Source organism: Mauremys mutica, unplaced genomic scaffold, assembly GCF_020497125.1.
Source record: "Mauremys mutica isolate MM-2020 ecotype Southern unplaced genomic scaffold, ASM2049712v1 000298F_np12_obj, whole genome shotgun sequence".
NCBI lineage: Eukaryota > Metazoa > Chordata > Testudines > Geoemydidae > Mauremys > Mauremys mutica.
This window is the reverse complement of record NW_025422903.1, coordinates 29,494-48,650: the sequence shown is the minus strand read 5'-3', so window position 1 is coordinate 48,650 and position 19,157 is coordinate 29,494. Positions and strand designations below refer to the sequence as shown.

Below are 19,157 nucleotides of genomic sequence, written 5' to 3'. Positions count from 1 at the left end.
AACGAATCAACCCCTCGCTTGCCCGCTCCTTCCCCCTCCCCGTTGCGGCTTTTTGACCCTTCCCGGCTTCCGCGGCAGCCCCTCGCGCTCGGCCCCGGCCTAGTGTCAACATCAACACAGCCGGCCCCTGACCCCGCGCGCTCACTTCCGCCGTCACTCCCCTTAGCAACGCCGGGGGCGGGGACTAGGCACGCCTTGGCAACGACCCTAGTCTCACTGGCTACCAAGTGCGGCCTCACGCTCATTGGCCACAGGTTGACGGGCCAAATATTTGATTGGCCAAAGCTAAACTGCCAATCAAAAAAGTCCCACCCACCCCCGTTTTCCCACTACAATACCCCGTCCCACAGCCCATAGCAACGACACAGAGGAAGGCGGGACCTGGACCGCCCTTAGTAACAATGAAGTCTCTTATTGGTTCAGAGGTGAAGCTCTCATTTCTGATTGGCTGAACATCACGGAACCAATTTCTGATTGGCTCAGAGGTGGAGGACTCATTTCTGACTGGCTGAGAGACAAGGAACCTATTTCCGAATGGCTGAAACGCAAAGGAGCCATCTCTGATTGGCTAGAAGACGGAGACGTCGTTTCTCATTGGCTACGAAGGACCTACCCTCGCTTCTGATTGGCAGTTTGAGAGGCTCCACACCTCCGATTGGAGGAGGAAACAGCAAATGATGTTGATTGGCTGGGAAGCCAGGCGCCCACATTTCACTGGCTGAGAGCACAGCGCTCATCTCTGATTGATTGGACATCGAAGAGTAGCTCTCTGATTGGCCAAGAAGAAAACCCTCCATTCTGATTGGCTGGAAGGCATCATCCCATCAAAGGCCCCCTTCCCCTCTAGCCCTGCCCGAGCCCCCACGGCAGCCGCTCTGATTGGCTGAGGTGACTGTTACTCAAATATAGTCCCACCCTTTTTACTTACCTATTATCCTGCTCGACCAACCGAGCCCCAAGTGGAGGGGAGAGAACCCAGGAGTCCTGGCTCCCAGCCCCCCCCCTGCTCTAACCACCAGCCCCCACTCCCCTCCCAGAGCTGGGGAGAGAACCCAGGAGTCCGGGCTCCCAGCCCCTCCCCCCCTGCTCTAACCACTAGACCCCACTCCCCTCTCAGAGCCAGGGAGAGAACCCAGGAGTCCGGGCTCCCAGCCCCCCCTGCTCTAACCACTAGACCCCACTCCCCTCCCAGAGCCGGGGAGAGAACCCAGGAGTCCGGGCTCCCAGCCCCCACCCCGCTCTAACCACCAGCCCCCACTCCCCTCCCAGAGCCGGGGAGAGAACCCAGGAGTCCTGGCTCCCAGCCCCCCCCCCGCTCTAACCACTAGACCCCACTCCCCTCCCAGAGCTGGGGAGAGAACCCAGGAGTCCAGGCTCCCTCACACACATACCCCCGAGCCAGTGCCCCCTAGTGGGGAGAGGCCCCGTGTCCCAGTCCCACCCCACTCCCCAGCCACCCCCTGCCCTGGGTCACCCCGGATCTGACGCCCCCAGAGGGGCCCCCTTGTGGCGCATCCCCTCCTAGTTTGCCCCCCGTGCCCCAAGGAAGGTCGGGAGTCGGGGTTCTGAGGTTTAACACGTTTCATTGTATTTGCTCCAACAACAGCGGCGCCGCTCTGGGCTCAGGGCAGCCCCTCGACCCCCAGCTTCTCTGCCCCCCCCAGCCTCTGTACTGCTCCCGCCCCCCGCCCCCCCCCCCATGCAAGGTGCAGCAAACGCGCCCCCGGCCTCACAGGGGTTCAACGCCCAACCTCCCCGCCCCAAAGCCGGGCACTTTTATTCTCCCCCTGTGGACACAAAGGGGAACCTGAGTTGAAGTGACTTGACCGGTCACACACTGAGTCAGGAGAGGCCCCAGGAGTCCTGGCTCCCAGCCTCCCCCGCCCCCAATTATTAGTACCCACTCCCCTCCCAGAGCCGGGGAGAGAACCCAGGAGTCCTGGCTCCGCCCCTCCCCAACTTTTCCACTCGTTTTCATGTAGACTTGGAGGTAAATTGAAGGGGGAGGTGTGGGGTGCGTTACCCTCCCCTCCCAGCCGGGGCACCCCCCCTATAGGGATGCCCTCTCGGGGGGGGGGGTGCCCACTGGGTATATTGCTTTAGATGGGGGGGGAGGTGCAGCAGATTCCATGGTGCCCCCCAGTGGCCATGCAAGGAATTGGGCGTTGTGCTATTCAACCAACGAGGTGCCTGCTCCCCCAGAGCGCGTGGTGGGACTCGGGGGCGCCCACCCCCAACCCGGTCCCTGTGGCTTCAGTGTCTCCTCTAGCACCCCCCTGCTGGCCATTCCTCGGGGCTGGCTGCCGCCCGCCCCACAGCTCCATGCATTCGTCCCTGCATTGCCCACCTGGGGCGGGATGTTTCGGGACCCCCACCCCACAGTTAGTGCTGTGGGGGGGGTGAGGAATGCCGCTGCCACTCTTATCAGGGGCACAATAGCCCTACAGGCTGTTCGCAGGGGTGGGGGGTCTGAGACAACCCCCTCCTTTCCTAGAGCTGGGGAGAGAACCCAGGCGGCCGGGCTCCCAGCTCCCCCCTGCTCTAACCACTAGCCCCCACTCCCTTCCCCAAGCTGAGAACCCAGGCGTCTTGCCCACCCCCGAATGCCTAGAACGGCACCCGAGGCAGATTGCGAGGTGGCCGGCAGCCCGTCGAAGGCGCGAAGTTATTAGCAGATTCGGCGTCCGGTCCCCGTCAATCGTTGTACCTAGGCAAGGTCCCGGGAAGGAGGGGGGCAGTGGAATTTGGGGGGTCTGGTACCCCCCCTTTCTGCTCCCCCAAAGAGGCACCATCCCACTGAGGCTAGAAGGGAGATCCAGGCAGGTGGTGGTCGGCAGCCATGGACAGCGGCCCCCGGTGGTGGAAGAGACATGCATAGGCCAGGGGCTTGGGTCCATCAAAGGGGGTGGGGAAGGGACCCAGGAGTCCGGCCCCGCAGGTCCTTGGTTCTGATCTAGGGTGGGCATTGGGCTACATGGGCCCATGGGGTCTGATCCGGGGCGGGGGTGTGTGTGTGTGAATCCTGGTGGATTTGGTGCTTCCACAAAAGATCTCTGGCCCAAACCTGCCCCTCCCCAAGCCAGGGAGAGAACCCAGGCGTCTGGGCTCCCAGCCCCCCCTGCTCTCACCCACCAGCCCCCACGCCCCTCCCAGAGCCGGGGAGAGAACCCAGGCGTCCGGGCTCCCAGCCCCCTCTGCTGGCAGGACCCCACTCCCCTCCCAGCACAGGCCATACAAGGGCTTTGGGTTAACCAGGGCTCTTGCCCACATTGCTTGGGGTGGGAGCGCGGGGTGTGGGGGGGAGGCTTTACCCAGGCCGGCCCTGGAAGTGGTGCTGTTTACCCGTCTTGCATAGCTGTCCCCTAGATATGGCTTTGATTCGAATGGGGGGGGGCAGGACCCAGGCATCCGGACAAGGCCGTGTCCCTCGGCGGGTGGCACCTCAGTGTTTGTGGAAGACTGTGTCGCTACAGCGGCGGGACCCAGGCATCCGGGCGAAGTCATGCGCCTAAGCGGGGGTGGGGGGGACACAGGTTTCTGGGCCAGGCCATGCTCCTGTGGAACCCAGGCGTCCGGGAGAAATCCAGACCCTCAGGCAGAGGCCACCACCCCAGCATTTGTGGAAGACAATGTCCCTGGGACCCAGGCAGCCGGGTGAGGACATGCACCGAAGCAGGGGACCCAGGCATCCAGGCGCTCAGGCAGCTGGCACCCCAGCGTTTGTGGAAGACAATGCCCCTAGGCATGTGGAACCCAGGCGTCCGGGGCAGGCAGGAGCCCAGTGTCCGGGCCCCAGTGGTGGGCGGAGGGGACGGGGCACCCCCGCCAGCCGCTCCACGCTCTGCCCTTACAAGGAGGAGATCTTGACCATGCGGTGGGGCAGGTGGGGGGCAGGCAGGCTGGAGTTGGGCAGGGCGCGGGGCGAGGGGGGGCGGCTCTCGGGGGTGTTGGCGGGGGGCGTGGGGATGCTGGTGAGAGCAGCCGCCAGGTCCACCCCATCGTAGGTCATCGTCATGTTCTCGTGGGCCTTGGCGTTCAAGCTGGAGCGGCTGGGGGAGGTGGAGGGAGAGAGAGTGAACCCAGGCATCCTGGCTCCCAGCGTCCCCCCTCTAACCCACTAGACCCCCCTCCCCTCCCAGAGCCGGGGAGAGAACCCAGGCGTCCGGGCTCCCAGCCCCCACTTTTCCGCAGTTGTCCACTAGGTGGCAGCAGGCACCAGCATTACTCTCTAGTTCAGCACAAAGACCCCAGTGGATGGGGGGAGGGGAGGGTGCCAGCTCCCCCTAGTGGCTGCTGGAGGGAGCACCTAGGAGCCTCCATGCCCCATCCCCTCTGGGGCAGGCCCCCAGTGCCCCTCCCCCTCCCCACAGCTCAGTCCCCCCAGCACCTCCGATTCCTCCCCCCCTCGCCCAGCCCCCCAGTGCCCCTCCCCCCCCGGTGTGGGGTGCTGCTACCTCTGGGGGGCGGCGGGCCCCTTGTGGCCGTGCAGCGTGTTGAGCTCCTGGGCGCTGGCGCGGCTGACGGAGGCGGTGGAGGGGGCCGGGCGCAGGGCCCGGCGCGGGGGGCCCCGGCGGGGGCAGCAGGAGGTGGCGCCGCCCTGCTGGGAGGAGAAGGAGGTGCTGCGGCTGCTCCGTCCGCCCACCGAGCCCCCCAGCCCGGCCTCGCTGCACGAGCGCTCGTCCATGAACTCGTGGCTCTGCGGGGGGGAGGGGGAGATTCAGCGCGGCCCACGGCGCCCTCCGCCCCCCACGCGGCCCCCCAGCCGCCCCCTGCCCCCCCGCTCACCGTGGTCTTCTCCAGGCAGTGCAGCAGGTGATGGTGCTGCTGCTCGAAGGTCGAACAATTCCTCACAGCCAAGGCATGGGCTGCGCTGCCCAGGGCCTGTTTTGGGGGGAGATCAGAGATAGACAGACACCCCCTCCCCAGCACACACATCCCCAGCCTACTAGGGCCTGAGAGCAGGGGCGAGTGGGAGGGGTACAACCAGGTGGGTTGGCGGGGGGAAGCGTGCAAAGAGAGCTGTGTTCTGCACTCCTGTGCGTGTGTAAGGCTGAGAGGGTGTGTGACTGGGTGTGTCAGTGCAACTGGGGAAGCGTGCAAGTTGTGGTGAGTGTGCACTGGGATTGTACACGGTGGTGTTAGTGCAATGGTGTGCCGGTAGGAGCGACGATTGTGCATTGGGATTGTGCATGGGTGTGTTAGCGTGTGTGTTTGTGTGAAGGGCAATTGTGTATTGGGATTGTGCAAGGGTGTGTTAGTGTGTGTGTGTGAGTGTACATCCAGTGTGCATTGGGACTGTGTGCAAGGGGTGAGTGTGCAGTGATTGTGCACAGGTGTGCCAGTGCAACTGGGGCAGTGTGTGGGGATGTAGGGGGTGCCAACGGAACTGTGAGTGTGTGTGCCGGTGTTAATGTAATTGTGTGTGTGCAAAGTGTGAGGTGAGTGTGCCTTGTGCTTGCACAGTGATGGGTTTAGTTCAAGTGGGTGGTGGTGAGTGTGTGTTGTGCATGTGTGTTAGTGTAACGGTGTGCATGTGTAAAGGGTAAGTGTGCCCTGTGATTGTGCATGTGAGTGTTACTGCAATTGTGTGTTTGTGTGAAGGGTGAATGTGCAGCCAGCGTGCACTGGGTTTGTACATGAGTGAGCTAGTACAACAGTGTGAGCAGTGGGCCTGCTGAGTGTGCACGGTCATGTCCGTGCACTGAGGCAGTGTGTGGGGCGGGTGTGCACAGGGGCTGTGCTAACATCATTGTGGGCAGGGCGAGTGTGCGAGGCGGTTGTGCACAGGGGGTGTCAGCGCCGGGGGGGTGAGTGTGCAGGGGCGTCTGTACAGCGAGTGCTCTCCTGCCACTGGGCAAGCGTGTGCAGCCACGGTGCACGGGCGTTTGCTAGTGCAATGGGGTGCGCGTGCGAGGGGTGCGCGTGCGAGGGGTGCGCGTGCGAGGGGCAGGTACCTCAAGGCCCCCGTTGCGCTTGTACTGCAGGAAGGCGTTGGTCGTGGTGCTCTTCGCCAGTCGGATCCGTGCCAGGCGAACCTTCTGCGGGGGGGGGGGGGGGACGGGTCAGAGACACAGACACAAACCTCCCCCCCAGCTCCCCTTCCGACCCCCCAGCCCCCCTCTGCATCTCAGCCCCACAACCCCCCTCCACTGTGGCTCCCTCTCCTCTCCCCGCATCCCCCCTCCTTTGCACAGGGCCGCCCCCCCGGACCTGCTGCGCCCGGCGTTTGTCCGCCCGCTGGTTCTGGTGGTAGATGCGGCTGAAGTTGGAGACAATGACGGGCACCGGCAGTGCAATGACCAGCACCCCGCTCAGCGAGCAGATGGAGCCGAAGATCTTCCCGGCGATCGTGCTGGGAACCATGTCCCCGTACCTGCCAGGGAGGAGGGAGGGAAAAAGAACACGAATGCGCCAGAAGCTCAGCTTTTGGGGGCTGAAAAAAGTCTGTTCCTAGCCCTTGCGGTCGGGGAGAAAACCCCCAAAATGTGACGCTGCCGGAGTCTGCCAAGAGCCTGAGCTGGTCACTCGCAGAGGTGTGAACCGCCCCATGCATCTCACAGCCCTGCTGCTCTAGAGTCCCTCCCCGGTGCGGTGGGGGAGAGGCTGAGATGCAGCCACCTCTGGGGCAGGACGGCTGGGGAACAGCTGCACATAACACCACGCCGGGATGGCTCACCCCACGCTGAGCTGCAGCCACCTCTGGGGCAGGGCGGCTGGGGAACAGCCACCCATAACGCCGCATGAGGATAACAGGCAGCAGAAGTGTTGCAATTAGTAATGGAGCGCTTGGGAAAGTGAAATTGCTTCTGGAGAAACGCTCTTAATCCACGTCAGGCGAGCGGCGATTATATAATAAAATACGCACCACAACACCATGACTTATTTAACGGGCTGAGGAATCAATCAACGGCTCAGAGCGCGGCCTGAGAGCGGGGACAGCTTCCCTGTTATGGGTAACACACGATGTGGCCACCTCTGGGGCAGGGCAGCTGGGACCAGCCGCACACAACGCTGCAAGGGGATGGCTCGCCCGGCGCTGAGTTGCAGCCAGCTCTGGGGCAGGGCAGCTGGGACCAGCCGCACACAACGCTGCAAGGGGACGGCTCGCCCGGCGCTGAGTTGCAGCCAGCTCTGGGGCAGGGCAGCTGGGACCAGCCGCACACAACCCTGCAAGGGGACAACTCGCCCGGCGCTGAGATGCAGCCAGCTCTGGGGCGGGGCAGCTGGGACCAGCTGCCTAACACATAAAGAAGAATTTGCTATTCAGTGGGAATTCCAGGGAATTGTAGCTGGGTGGTGGCTTGTTCTAACTGGACAGGACACTGGGCTCCCCCTGCTGAGACCCCAGCCCCGACTGCCCAGCCCCCGCCCCGCTCCCTGCAGCACGGCGCCCCCTAGTGGCTCAGTGCAGACCTCAGGACAAGGGCGAGGCCCGGGGGGCAGCAAGGGGATTTTGTGTTCTGTGCCGGGGGTGGGATTCCGGAGGGGGAAGCCCCAGGAACCAGGAGCCCCCCCCCCCGCCCCAGCTCTAGGCCGGCTCCGTGTGTAACTACGGAGAACATGAAATATTCACACGTCCCCAGGTACCAGCGCGGAGCGGGTCCGCTTGGCCGGCGAGAGGTTGCTGCAACCTTGTGCTGCGGCGTGGGGGGGGCCCTGGGGCTGAGCCAGGGGTGGGGGGAGATACCGGGGGGGCCCGGGGGCTGAGCCAGGGGTGGGGGGAGAAAACGGGGGGCCCTGGGGCTGAGCCATGGGGGGGGGGAGATACCGGGGGGGGCTGACCCAGGGGCGCAGGATACCGGGGGGGGGCCCTGGGGCTGAGCCAGTGGTGGGGGGAGATACTGGGGGGCCCCTGGGGCTGAGCCAGGGGTGGGGGGAGATACCGGGGGGGGCTGACCCCGGGGCGCCGGATCCCGGGGGGGGACCTGGGGCTGAGCCAGGGGTGGGGGGAGATACCGGGGGGGGGGCCCTGGGGCTGACCCAGGGTACTGAAGGCTGCTCCTTGGACCAGGGGAGGGGGATGGTTGTGGGGGACCTGACAGCCCCGACCCCCCTGTAACTCCACTGGGGGGGGGATGTGAGTCGGCCAAGGCCTGAGATGCACAGAAATGGGGGAGCGGGAAGGGGGCCCCGCCCTGCTAGGGGGCAGCCGCAGGGCCTGGAAGGTGCCTGTGGGGGGGGGGACTTGCCATGAAACAAACTCGGGGGGGGTTAGGCCCCAATTTGCCCTGGAGCAGATGAGATCACGACCCCATGGCAGAGACACGCAAAGAGCCAACACCCCCAGCCCCGCTCTGACCCACCAGCCCCACCTCCCCTCCCTGAGCTGGGGGAGAACCCAGGAGTCCGGGCTCCCAGCCCCCCCCCTGCTCTGACCCACCAGACCCCACTCCCCTCACCGAGCATGTTGCCGATTCAGCGGAATCTCCGCCGGCCTCAGGACGAGCCCAAGGCAGGTCACCCGGATCCGACCCCAGCCCCGGGCTCTGCCGGTGCCCCTCACTCCCGACCTGCAGGCCCCCCAGCACACGCGAGCTGCGGAAAGCGGCTGTCTCTGCCTCCCGCGCTCTGTGGATAAATAATTCATCCCCCATGGAGCTGCAGCAGGGCCCTGCCTCGGTTACATGCCACGTGCCCGATCTGGTGCAGAGCAAAACACCCGGGCAGCCACCAAGGCCTCGGCGTGGAGCAGGGCGGGGGGAGAAAGCACGGAGCTGCCGTGTCCCCAGACACAGATGGGCATTCGATGCAGCCACTTCTGGGGTGGAGCAGGCAGGGAACCACTGCACATAACACCGCATGGGGACGGCTCGCCCGGCGCTGAGATGCAGCCAGCTCTGGGGCAGAGCAGCCAGGGAACCACCACACATAACACCGCACAGGGACGGCTCACCCGGCGCAGAGATGCAGCCAGCTCTGGGGCGGGGCAGCTGGGGAACCACCACACATAACACCGCATGGGGATGGCTCGCCCGGCGCTGAGATGCAGCCAGCTCTGGGGCGGGGCATCCAGGGAACCGCCACACATAACACCGCATGGGGATGGCTCGCCCGGCGCTGAGATGCAGCCAGCTCTGGGGTGGGGCAGCCGGGGAACCACCACACATAACACCGCATGGGGAGGGCTCGCCCGGCGCTGAGATGCAGCCAGCTCTGGGGCGGAGCAGCTGGGGAACCACCACACATAACACCGCACGGGGACGGCTCGCCCGGCGCTGAGATGCAGCCAGCTCTGGGGTGGGGCAGCTGGGGAACCACCACATATAACACCGCACGGGGACGGCTCACCCGGCGCAGAGATGCAGCCAGCTCTGGGGCGGGGCAGCTGGGGAACCACCACACAACGCCGCACGAGGAATTGGGACAGGAAGGAGAAGCCTGTTTCATAGAAACTGCCGGTAACAGATATGGAGGCAGAACAGACTCAACCCGGGGTGCTTGGCCCAGATGGCCCTGGCTCATGGCCACAAATGGAACCCAGGTGTCTGGGCTCCCAATCCCCCTGCTCTAACCACTAGACCCCGCTCCCCTCCCAGGGCCTGGGAGAGAACCCAGGAGCCCTGGTGCTGCCCCATTCCCTTCACCATGAAGGCACATCTCCTCCAAGCCCCCATTCGATGTGGTGGGACCCGTCACACAATCGGGGCTGTTAACACTTGAACCTAGTGATGGGGGAGAAGACACTTTCCTCCCTTCATCATTGCAGCGAGAATCTCCAGCCGCCCCACCTAGCCCGGAACCCAAACGGCCCCCTCCTCCTGCCCTCCGCTTTACCCACAATGCATCTCTTCGCCACACCCTTGTGTAATAGTGACCCCTGGCGCCCCCTGGTGGGAAGTAAGGGAAAGACAGTTTGTATGGTGACCTGCGGATTGTGTGTGTGTGTGTTGCTGGGTGGTGGGGGCTGGGAGCCAGGACTCCTGGGTTCTCTCCCCAGCTCTGTGGTTTGCCCCAGCAATGATGCAGTAAGATGCAACAGTGCCCAGGAATCCTGGGGACTGTTAAAGAGACATGCGGTGCCCCTCAGTCCCGACCCATAGCCCCCTGCTAGCCCAGTGCTGGGCCCCCCCCCCAGCTCCGCTGATGCCCCTCACTCCCGACCTGCAGCCCCCAGCTCCTCTCTTTCGCTCTCCCCCCCCCCTGCGGCTGGCCCGCGCTGGAAGCTGCCGCGGGCTCTTAGGAAGAATTACGAGCTGAACAGACGTTTGCATCCTTGGGCAGCCAGGAAATATCCAGCCCAGTGCAGATGGCACCAGCCTCCTGCCCACAAGTTCCTCCGCTCCAGCGCCTTGCCCTCCACTGCCCTCCCAGAGCCAGGGGAGAACCCAGGAGTCCTGGCTCCCAGCCCCCCTGCTCTAACCACAGGCCCCACTGCCCTCCCAGAGCCAGGGGAGAACCCAGGAGTCCTGGCTCCCAGCCCCCCTGCTCTAACCACCAGCCCCCACTGCCCTCCCAGAGCCAGGGGAGAACCCAGGAGTCCTGGCTCCCAGCTCCCCTGCTCTAACCACAGGCCCCACTCCCCTCCCAGAGACAGGGGAGAACCCAGGAATCCTGGCTCCCAGCCCCCCTGCTCTAACCACCAGCCCCCACTGCCCGCCCAGAGCCAGGGGAGAACCCAGGAGTCCTGGCTCCCAGCCCCCCTGCTCTAACCACCAGCCCCCACTGCCCCCCAGAGCCAGGGGAGAACCCAGGAGTCCTGGCTCCCAGCCCCCCCTGCTCTGACCCACCAGCCCCCACTGCCCTCCCAGAGCCAGGGGAGAACCCAGGAGTCCTGGCTCCCAGCCCCCCCTGCTCTAACCACAGGCCCCACTCCCCTCCCAGAGCCAGGGGAGAACCCAGGAGTCCTGGCTCCCAGCCCCTCCCCCACACCCACCATGCACACTTCAGCCCTTTCCCAGCCTGTTGTGAATCTGCTGCGTGTGGGAATTGCCCGGGTGGGATTCGCACTCTGCTCCCAGCAGGCCCAAGAACAGCAGCGCTGGTGTCCCACGGACCCGCCGCAGGGCAGTCAGTCATTTGGCCAAATGTCCTGGCCACGGTAGAGTCCAGGGCCGGACTCCCGGCACAGCAACTCCAAAACCCGAGACTAAAGCAATCGAGTGCGGGGGCTGTTCCCTGGGAGCGGCGGCCCCGCGGGATCCCGGCAGCCCCTGCCCAGCGAGGCGGGCGCGGACTCACCCCAGCGTGGTCATGGTGACGATGGTGTACCAGAAGGCGGCCGGGATGCTGGTGAAGTTGGTGCTGCGGGTGCCCTTCTCGGCGTAGAACATGACGGTGGCGAAGATGATGATGGCCATGGTCAGCGAGAAGAGGAGGAAGCCCAGCTCCGAGGCGCAGCTCTTCAGCGTGTAGCCCAGGATCCGCAGCCCCTGCGAGTGCCGCGAGAACTTGAAGATGCGGAAGACCCGGAAGACCCGCAGGGTGACGAAGGCCCCGCTGACGTCCTCGTTCTCCGGCATCACCAGCCCAATGTAGTAGGGCAGGATGGCCACCACGTCGATGATGCTCATGACGCTGCGCAGGAAGCGGCAGCGGCTGGGGGCGGCGAAGAGCCGGAGCAGGTACTCGCCGGTGAAGATGAGGACGCAGGCTGTGTCCATGCAGGAGAAGACCAAGGGGAAGCGGTCGCCGCAGGGCTGCTGGCGCTTCCGGCCGGGCGGCGGCTGGCAGGGGATGGTCTCCACCACGTTGGCGATCACCGAGACGGCGATGAAGAAGCCGGTGACATAGTAGAAGACCAAGGCCACGGTGCTGGTGTGGGGGTTCTCGAAGGCCCGCCACAGCCGCTGCCGGACGGTGCTGTCCGGCGGCAGCGAAAGGTCGGTGGCGCTCTCCGCTTCCTCGTCCTCGGCCAGCCGCTCGGCGTTCTCCTTCTTGCGGTCGCGGTACTCCTCCAGGCAGCAGTCGCCAATCAGCTCCGGGATGATGCCGTAAAAGCTCAGCTCCTCGTCGAAGGCCTGGATGCACTCGTGCCGGGGGTAGTGCAGGTGGCCGGTGCGGTAGAAGTTCAAGACGTGGCGGAAGATCTCCGGGTCGCGGTCGAAGAAATACTCCTGGCTGTCCTCGTCGTAGAAGAACTCCTTCTCCGAGCTGCCCAGCAGCGTGTCCGGGTACCGGTCCAGCGTGTTCTGCCAGGTCTGGAACCGCCGGCCGCTCACGTTCACCACCAGGATCTCGTCCCCCCGGGGTCGCTTGTCGCTGGGCGGTTTGGGTATCGGCTTCTTGGCCAAGGGCAGCCAGCCCACGGCGGCCGCACGGGCAAAGGGCAGCCAGGTAGCCACGCCGGCCGCCATGGTGGCCGGGCGTGGGGGTCGCCGGGGCAGGGAGGGGGCGTCAGCTTGGGACGGGGAAGGCGCCAAAGCCAGAGGTGCCCGGGCAGTGGCCTTGGGACCCAGGAGATGGGGCGCCGGCGGGAGGGGGGGTTGTCTCCAAACTTGGATGTGTCCAAGGGAGGCCGGGGCAGGTCTCAGGGCCCAGGAGGCCGGGGCGGGTCTCAGGGCCCAGGAGGCCGGGGCGGGTCTCAGGGCCCAGGAGGCCGGGGCGGGTCTCAGGGCCCAGGAGGCCGGGGCGGGTCTCAGGGCCCAGGAGGCCGGGGCGGGTCTCAGGGCCCCAGGAGGCCGGGGCGGGTCTCAGGGCCCAGGACGCCGGGGCGGGTCTCAGGGCCCCAGGAGGCCGGGGCGGGTCTCAGGGCCCCAGGAGGCCGGGGCGGGTCTCAGGGCCCAGGAGGCCGGGGCGGGTCTCAGGGCCCCAGGAGGCCGGGGCGGGTCTCAGGGCCCCAGGAGGCCGGGGCGGGTCTCAGGGCCCAGGAGGCTGGGGCGGGTCTCAGGACCCAGGAGGCCGGGGCGGGTCTCAGGACCCCAGGAGGCCGGGGCGGGTCTCAGGGCCCAGGAGGCCGGGGCAGGGCTCAGGGCCCCAGGAGGCCGGGGCGGGTCTCAGGGCCCCAGGAGGCCGGGGCGGGTCTCAGGGCCCCAGGAGGCCGGGGCGGGTCTCAGGACCCAGGAGGCCGGGGCAGGGCTCAGGGCTCAGGGCTCCACTGGCTGTGGGTCCCCGTGGGACCTGCCCGGGGCTCAGCTCTCTCCGACACACGAGCACCCAGCCCGCGTGTCGCTGTGGGGCACGGAGCCAGGGGCTGGGGGAGGACCGAGTCGCTCCTGGTCACGGTCTCAGGTGCCCCCCGGTCTCAGCCGCCCCCAGTCGAGGCGGGGGGGGGTTCTGGGCTGCTCCATGCCGCTGGCTCTTGGCAAAGGGGCCGACGGGCTCGGGAGCCGGGGGGCGTCTCAGGGAGCTGCGGGCAGGAGAGACGAGACGTGAGACAGAAAATCAAGAACTGCAGATTAGACACCTCAGCCCGGACGCCTGGGTTCTCCCCTGGCTCTGGGAGGGGAGTGGGGGCTGGGAGCCAGGACTCCTGGGTTCTCTCCCCTGCTGGGGGGGCTGGGGGGTTGGAGGGGGGAACCCCAGCGGGGGGGCGGGGGGGAGGTCAGTCCTAGCCAAGCAGTGGGGGAGGGGTGGGTGTTTTTGATTCTTACTCAAAGCCCTTTCCCGGACCCCCCCCTGCGGGGGACAGTAACTGCTCCATGGGGGGTGGGGGAGCAGGAGGGGCCCCCTGACTCAGGGACACCCCAGCCTTGGGGTGCATGTGGGGCCAGGGCGGGGGGCAGGGCAGGGGGTGCAGCTGCCAGAGATGGGGGGGTCGGGGGGGCTGGGTTTGCAGCTCGGCCCCCCCCCCCCCCCCCACTGTCCCAGCCCCCCTGGCCGAGGGGGGGGGGGACAGATACAGGCGCGGGGGGGGTGGATGGGGGGGGCCGATCCGGGCGCCGGGGGGGCGGCCACACCCGCCCGGCCCGGCCGCTCTCACCTCTCTCCGGCGGCCGCGGGCGGCGATCCGGGCTCCGGGCTGGGGGGGTCCCTGCCCCGGCCCCCGCCAGGCGCATCGCTCCGCGGGTCCGGCCGGGTGTGAGTGAAGCGGGTCCCGCCTGCATCAGGCGGGGGGGGGGGGGGGGGGGGTACCGGCTCTTATATCGCAGCGCCGGGTGCCGGGGGGGCGGGGAGAGCGAGGGGAGGGATGGAGGGATCTGTGGGGGGAGGGATCTATGGGGGAGGGATGGAGGGATCTGTGGGGGGAGGGATCTATGGGGGAGGGACGGATCTATGGGGGAGGGATCTATAGGGGAAGGGATGGACGGATCTATAGGGGATGGATCTATGGGGGAGGGATGGAGGGATCTGTGGGGGGATGGATCTATGGGGGAGGGATGGAGGGATCTATGGGGGACGGATCTATGGGGGAGGGATCTATGGCTCTAAAGGGGGCGTGTGGATCTAGCGGGGATGCAGATGGACGGATCTACAGGGGTGGGAGGGGGAACGGGGGAGCCGGGGATCGAGGCGGCAGAGATGAAGTTGGAGGCGGGAGGCACCAATGGGGCGGGGACGGGGGGCCCAGAGCAGAGGGAGAATTTTGGGGACTGTGCCGGGGGGTGTGGAGTCCCCAGACCCCTCCCCCATAACAACTCCAGTCAGCTGAGGAGGGGTCCGCAGACTCAGAACCAGGGAGAGAACCCAGGAGTCCTGGCTCCCGCCACCCCTCTAACCACCAGCCCCCACTCCCCTCCCAGAGCCGGGCAAGAACCCAGGAGTCCTGGCTCCCAGCACACACCCAGCATAGCCAGGAGTCCCAGCAGGATCAGCACCCCTCACTCCCGACCCACAGCCCCCTGCCCGGCCGGTGCCCCTCACTCCCGACCCGCAGCCCCCTGCCAGCCCAGCCGGTGCCCCTCACTCCCGACCCGCAGCCCCCTGCCAGCCCAGCCGGTGCCCCTCACTCCCGACCCGCAGCCCTCAGCCCGGCCGGTGCCCCTCACTCCCGACCCGCAGCCCCCTGCCAGCCCAGCCGGTGCCCCTCACTCCCGACCCGCAGCCCCCTGCCAGCCCAGCCGGTGCCCCTCACTCCCGACCCACAGCCCCCTGCCAGCCCAGCCCTGGGCCCCCCCAGCTCTCTGGGACTCACCAGACTCCCCACCCCCGCGTGCCCCGAGTTGCCAGTGTCGGAACAAACCCTTAATCAGCACATGGGAAACACGCAGCACTTAGAGCAAATCGATACCCAGAGCGGCTAAGAGCTGTTCAGTAAATGGGCTGAGAGCCAGGGCGTGGGGGGCACCGGCAGAGCTGGGGGGGGCAGGGCCAGGCTGGCAGGGGCTGCAGGTCAGGAGTGAGGGGCACCAGCAGAGCTGGGCTGGCGGGGGCTGCGGGTCGGGAGTGAGGGGCACCGGCAGGGCCGGGGAGACCAGGGCTGGGCTGGTGGGGGCTGCGGGTCGGGAGTGAGGGGCACCGGCAGGGCCGGGGAGACCAGGGCTGGGCTGGTGGGGGCTGCGGGTCGGGAGTGAGGGGCACCGGCAGAGCTGGGCTGGCGGGGGCTGCGGGTCGGGAGTGAGGGGCACCGGGAGGGCCGGGGAGACCAGGGCTGGGCTGGCAGGGGCTGCGGGTCGGGAGTGAGGGGCACCGGCAGGGCCGGGGAGACCAGGGCTGGGCTGGTGGGGGCTGCGGGTCGGGAGTGGGGGGCACCGGCAGGGCCGGGGGGGAGGGGAGTAGCCCCCTGCTCTGGGACAGGATCAGGCAGGTGCCCCTTAGAGGGGACAGGCCCCATGTCCCCTTCTCTGCTCCCCCAAAGCAGCCGCCCCTCCCCGTCTCTCTGCGTGTGGCTGAGCCTGGTGCCAGCCCCGGGCGCGAAGCAGGAATCTCACGACAGCTCCGGCATCAGGGCCCTTCAAAGGCTCCCAGGTGACAGGCGGGCGGTGGTGCCCCCAATACGTCACCCGCCAGCGAGACGCGCCCCAGAAAAACAACCTGCTGCCAGAGAACCCAGCCCCTGCTCCAGCCAGGAGACCCCCCGGAGCTGGGGAGAGAACCCAGGCGTCCGGGATCCCATCTCCCCTGCCCCTCTAACGCACCGGCCCCCGTGCCCCTCCCCACGCCGGGGAGAGAACCCAGGCGTCCGGGCTCCCAGCCATGACCCCAGACGGGTGAAATCTCAGCTGCCTTGATTCCCCCGCCCCATCCTCACACCTGCGTCTTCAGTGGGAGGTGTCCCAAGTGTCCAGGCAGCTGCCCCACCCCAGAGGTGGCTGCATCGTGGCTCATGGCTGCAGGCCCTGGCTCCGAAGGCCTTTGGGCTTTTTGCTCAGGGAAAGAGTCTGTACGTTGTTGAACCCATGGGCCCATCTACCCTGGTCTCCTGGCTGCCGTTGACTTTCCAAGGGCCCTGCACCCCCGGCCAGACACCAAATATCCTGCCTCCTGCTTGCCCTGCTGCAGTGGGACCCAAGGCCGATACCAGCCCAGCTCTGGGATGAAATCCAGTGGCCGGTAGTTCCACAGGACCCGCATCCTGGGAGTTTCCAAACTTATCAGCTGTTTGGTCTCCTTGCAGCACCCCCTGCTGGCCCAGCGGTAGCGACCGATCAGTGCTGAGGCCCCCGGCGCGGACCCTGCCCTGCACGGACCCCCCCGCCTGCCACCCCTCCCCCTTCTCCATAACATTCACTTGTTGCCAGAACTCATCTCTATTGGGCTGTGTAACTTTGGACAGAGTTTAAGCTGCCACGTGATTGGCTGATGAAAAACTGGCCTCCTATTGGTCAGGAGGGTTCTCTGTACTGCCCCCCTCTCCCCAGACCATTGGATTTTGCTGACAAAAAAAATTAGTTTAAATAAGGGAGGGGGAAGACGGGGGGGGTGGGCGAGAGGACAGGGCTGGGCGAGCAGGGGCTGCGGGTCGGGAGTGAGGGGCACCGGCAGGGCTGGGGGGGGGGCAGGGGCTGCGGGTCAGGAGTGAGGGGCACCGGCAGAGCTGGGGGGGGCAGGGGCTGTGGGTCGGGAGTGAGGGGCACCGGCAGGGCTGGGGAGGAAGGGGCTGCGGGTCGGGAGTGAGGGGCACCGGCAGGGCGGGGGGGGCAGGGGCTGGGGGTCGGGAGTGAGGGGCACTGGCAGGGCTGGGGGGGCAGGGAGATGCAGGTCGGGAGTGAGGGGAACCGGCAGAGCTGGCGGGCGGCAGGGGCTGCGGGTCGGGAGTGAGGGGCACCGGCAGGGCTCGGGGGGGGGCAGGGGCTGCGGGTCGGGAGTGAGGGGCACCGGCAGGGCTGGGGGGGCAGGGGCTGCGGGTCGGGAGTGAGGGGCACCGGCAGGGCTGGGGGGGCAGGGGCTGCGGGTCGGGAGTGAGGGGCACCGGCAGGGCTGGGGGGGCAGGGGCTGCGGGTCAGGAGTGAGGGGCACCGGCAGGGCTGGGGGGGGCAGGGGCTGTGGGTCGGGAGTGAGGGGCACCGGCAGAGCTGGGGGGGGCAGGGGCTGTGGGTCGGGAGTGAGGGGCACCGGCAGGGCTGGGGGGGCAGGGGCTGTGGGTCGGGAGTGAGGGGCACTGGCAGGGCTGGGGGGGCAGGGAGCTGCAGGTCGGGAGTGAGGGGCACCGGGAGAGCTGGGGGGGGCAGGGGCTGCGGGTCGGGAGTGAGGGGCACCGGCAGGGCTGGGGGGGCAGGGGCTGCGGGTCGGGAGTGAGGGGCACTGGGAGGTTTTTTTTAGGGGGGAGCCGGGGCCCTACCCCATACAGCTGGGGGGGGGGCATGGATGATGTCATCAGCCCAGATATTAATATTTCATTGTTTTCCTTCCCCAGTAGAAAGCCCCTGGGAGTGCCCGGGGGGGGGGGGAATCCCTTCCAGGCAGCACTTTGATGCCAGCCCCTGCCGGCATCCGACAACGCGGCCTCAGCTCCCTCCCCCCACCTGCCAACGCCGAGATGCAGCCAGCTCTGGGGCGGGGCGGCTGGGGACCAGCCGCATGTAACACCCTGCGGGGACGGCTCGCCTGGCACTGAGATGCAGCCAGCTCTGGGGCGGGGCGGCTGGGGACCAGCCGCATGTAACACCCTGCGGGGACGGCTCGCCTGGCACTGAGATGCAGCCAGCTCTGGGGCGGGGCGGCTGGGGACCAGCCGCATATAACACCCTGCAGGGACAGCTCGCCTGGCACTGAGATGCAGCCAGCTCTGGGGCGGGGCGGGAGAACCTGAAATTGCCCCAGGGGGAATTAACCCGGACGCCTGGGTTCCTGCCCTGACGGGAGCTTTGGGGCACCCACTGGAGGAGTTTAAGGACAAATGAGATTAGGGCATTTCCCACCCCATGGTGCCCCCAGCCCCCCAATGTCCCTGTGACGAAGTGTGGGGGGGGGTTTCTTGGTTTTTCTGTGTGTTCCAGGGGGTTCCAGACGCGGGGGGGGGGGGGTGGGACTCAGTGTCCCTGGGGGTTGCTGGTTTAACGAGGGGGGGAGGGAAGTTGGGACCCCGGCCGATGGCCTGGAGGATGGAGACCCCAGTCACTGGTGACCTGGTGACCCCGCTCAGGAGCCGCAGCCGGTTCTGGCCAGTGGGGGACAATGGGCTGCGGGGAGAGGGGCCCGGGGACCTGCCCGGCCGGCTCCAGCCCGAGGGGCCAGAGGGGGCCTGGGGTATCGGAGGCCCGGCTGGGAGCAGGGGGGGGGTCGGGGCTGGAGAGGGGGAGCAGGCAGAGCCCCCCTGGCTGCAGGGGGACTGGGACGTGCTGGGCTGAGGGAGGCCAGGCCGGGGTCAGACGCTGGATAAACCTCCTGGGTGACGCTGGCGGAGAGTCGCTGGGGGCCAGAGAACGGGGGGCTGGGGGGGGATTATCCCCTTGGGGGTGCAGCCCCAGGGCCCAGAGCGAGGGGACTCCTGGGGGGCCCACGGCAGAGCCAGACGTGCTGAGGCTCAGAGAGATGCGGCTCCAGGAGGTGGAGGGGACCCCGAGAGCAAGTGGCCCCCTGAGAACGGCTGCCGCTCTGAAGGGGGCTCCCCCCACGGGGCCGGGTGTGGGCACCAGCTGTGTGTGTGACAGTCCCCCACTGATCCCCCCACCCGCCTAGCGCCCCCCCAACAGACCCCCCCAGGCCCCTGCCGCATGGCCCTGCCAGGGGAGAGCGGCCCCCACCCATTCCCCCCCAGGCCCCTGCCCCCCAGCACTGCCAGGGGAGAGCGGCCCCCACTGATCCCTCCCCCCCAGGCCCCTGCCCCATGGCGCCCCCCAGCACTGCCAGGGGGAGCGGCCCCTGCCCGGCCCACCCTGACGGCAGCCGCACGGGCCCTG

The 19,157-nt window shown here is 67.3% G+C and overlaps 1 protein-coding gene across 1 annotated transcript; it reads right to left on the bottom strand.

Annotated features, from left to right (window-relative positions):
• Positions 1–1,690: 1,690 nt before the first annotated feature.
• KCND1 (potassium voltage-gated channel subfamily D member 1) lies at positions 1,691–12,558 on the bottom strand. Its single transcript, XM_045000432.1, has 6 exons — positions 11,179–12,558; positions 6,211–6,373; positions 5,955–6,038; positions 4,786–4,881; positions 4,455–4,696; positions 1,691–4,049 (listed from the first exon to the last, which is right to left on the bottom strand). Exons 1-6 carry the CDS (start codon positions 12,291–12,293, stop codon positions 3,848–3,850), a joined length of 1,902 nt encoding a protein of 633 aa, XP_044856367.1. The 5' UTR covers positions 12,294–12,558; the 3' UTR covers positions 1,691–3,847.
• Between the last annotated feature and the right edge of the window lie 6,599 nt (positions 12,559–19,157).

What these genes read in the sequence shown, in the direction of transcription:
- KCND1 (XM_045000432.1), bottom strand. Translation starts at nt 12,293, where the DNA reads ATGGCGGCCGGCGTGGCTACCTGGCTGCCCTTTGCCCGTGCGGCCGCC. An exon ending in AGCGCAACGGGGGCCTTGAG is followed by an intron (nt 4,882 to 5,954) that starts GTACCTGCCCCT and finishes CCCCCAAAACAG; the next exon opens with GCCCTGGGCAGCGCAGCCCA. An exon ending in ACTGCCTGGAGAAGACCACG is followed by an intron (nt 4,697 to 4,785) that starts GTGAGCGGGGGG and finishes TCCCCCCCGCAG; the next exon opens with AGCCACGAGTTCATGGACGA.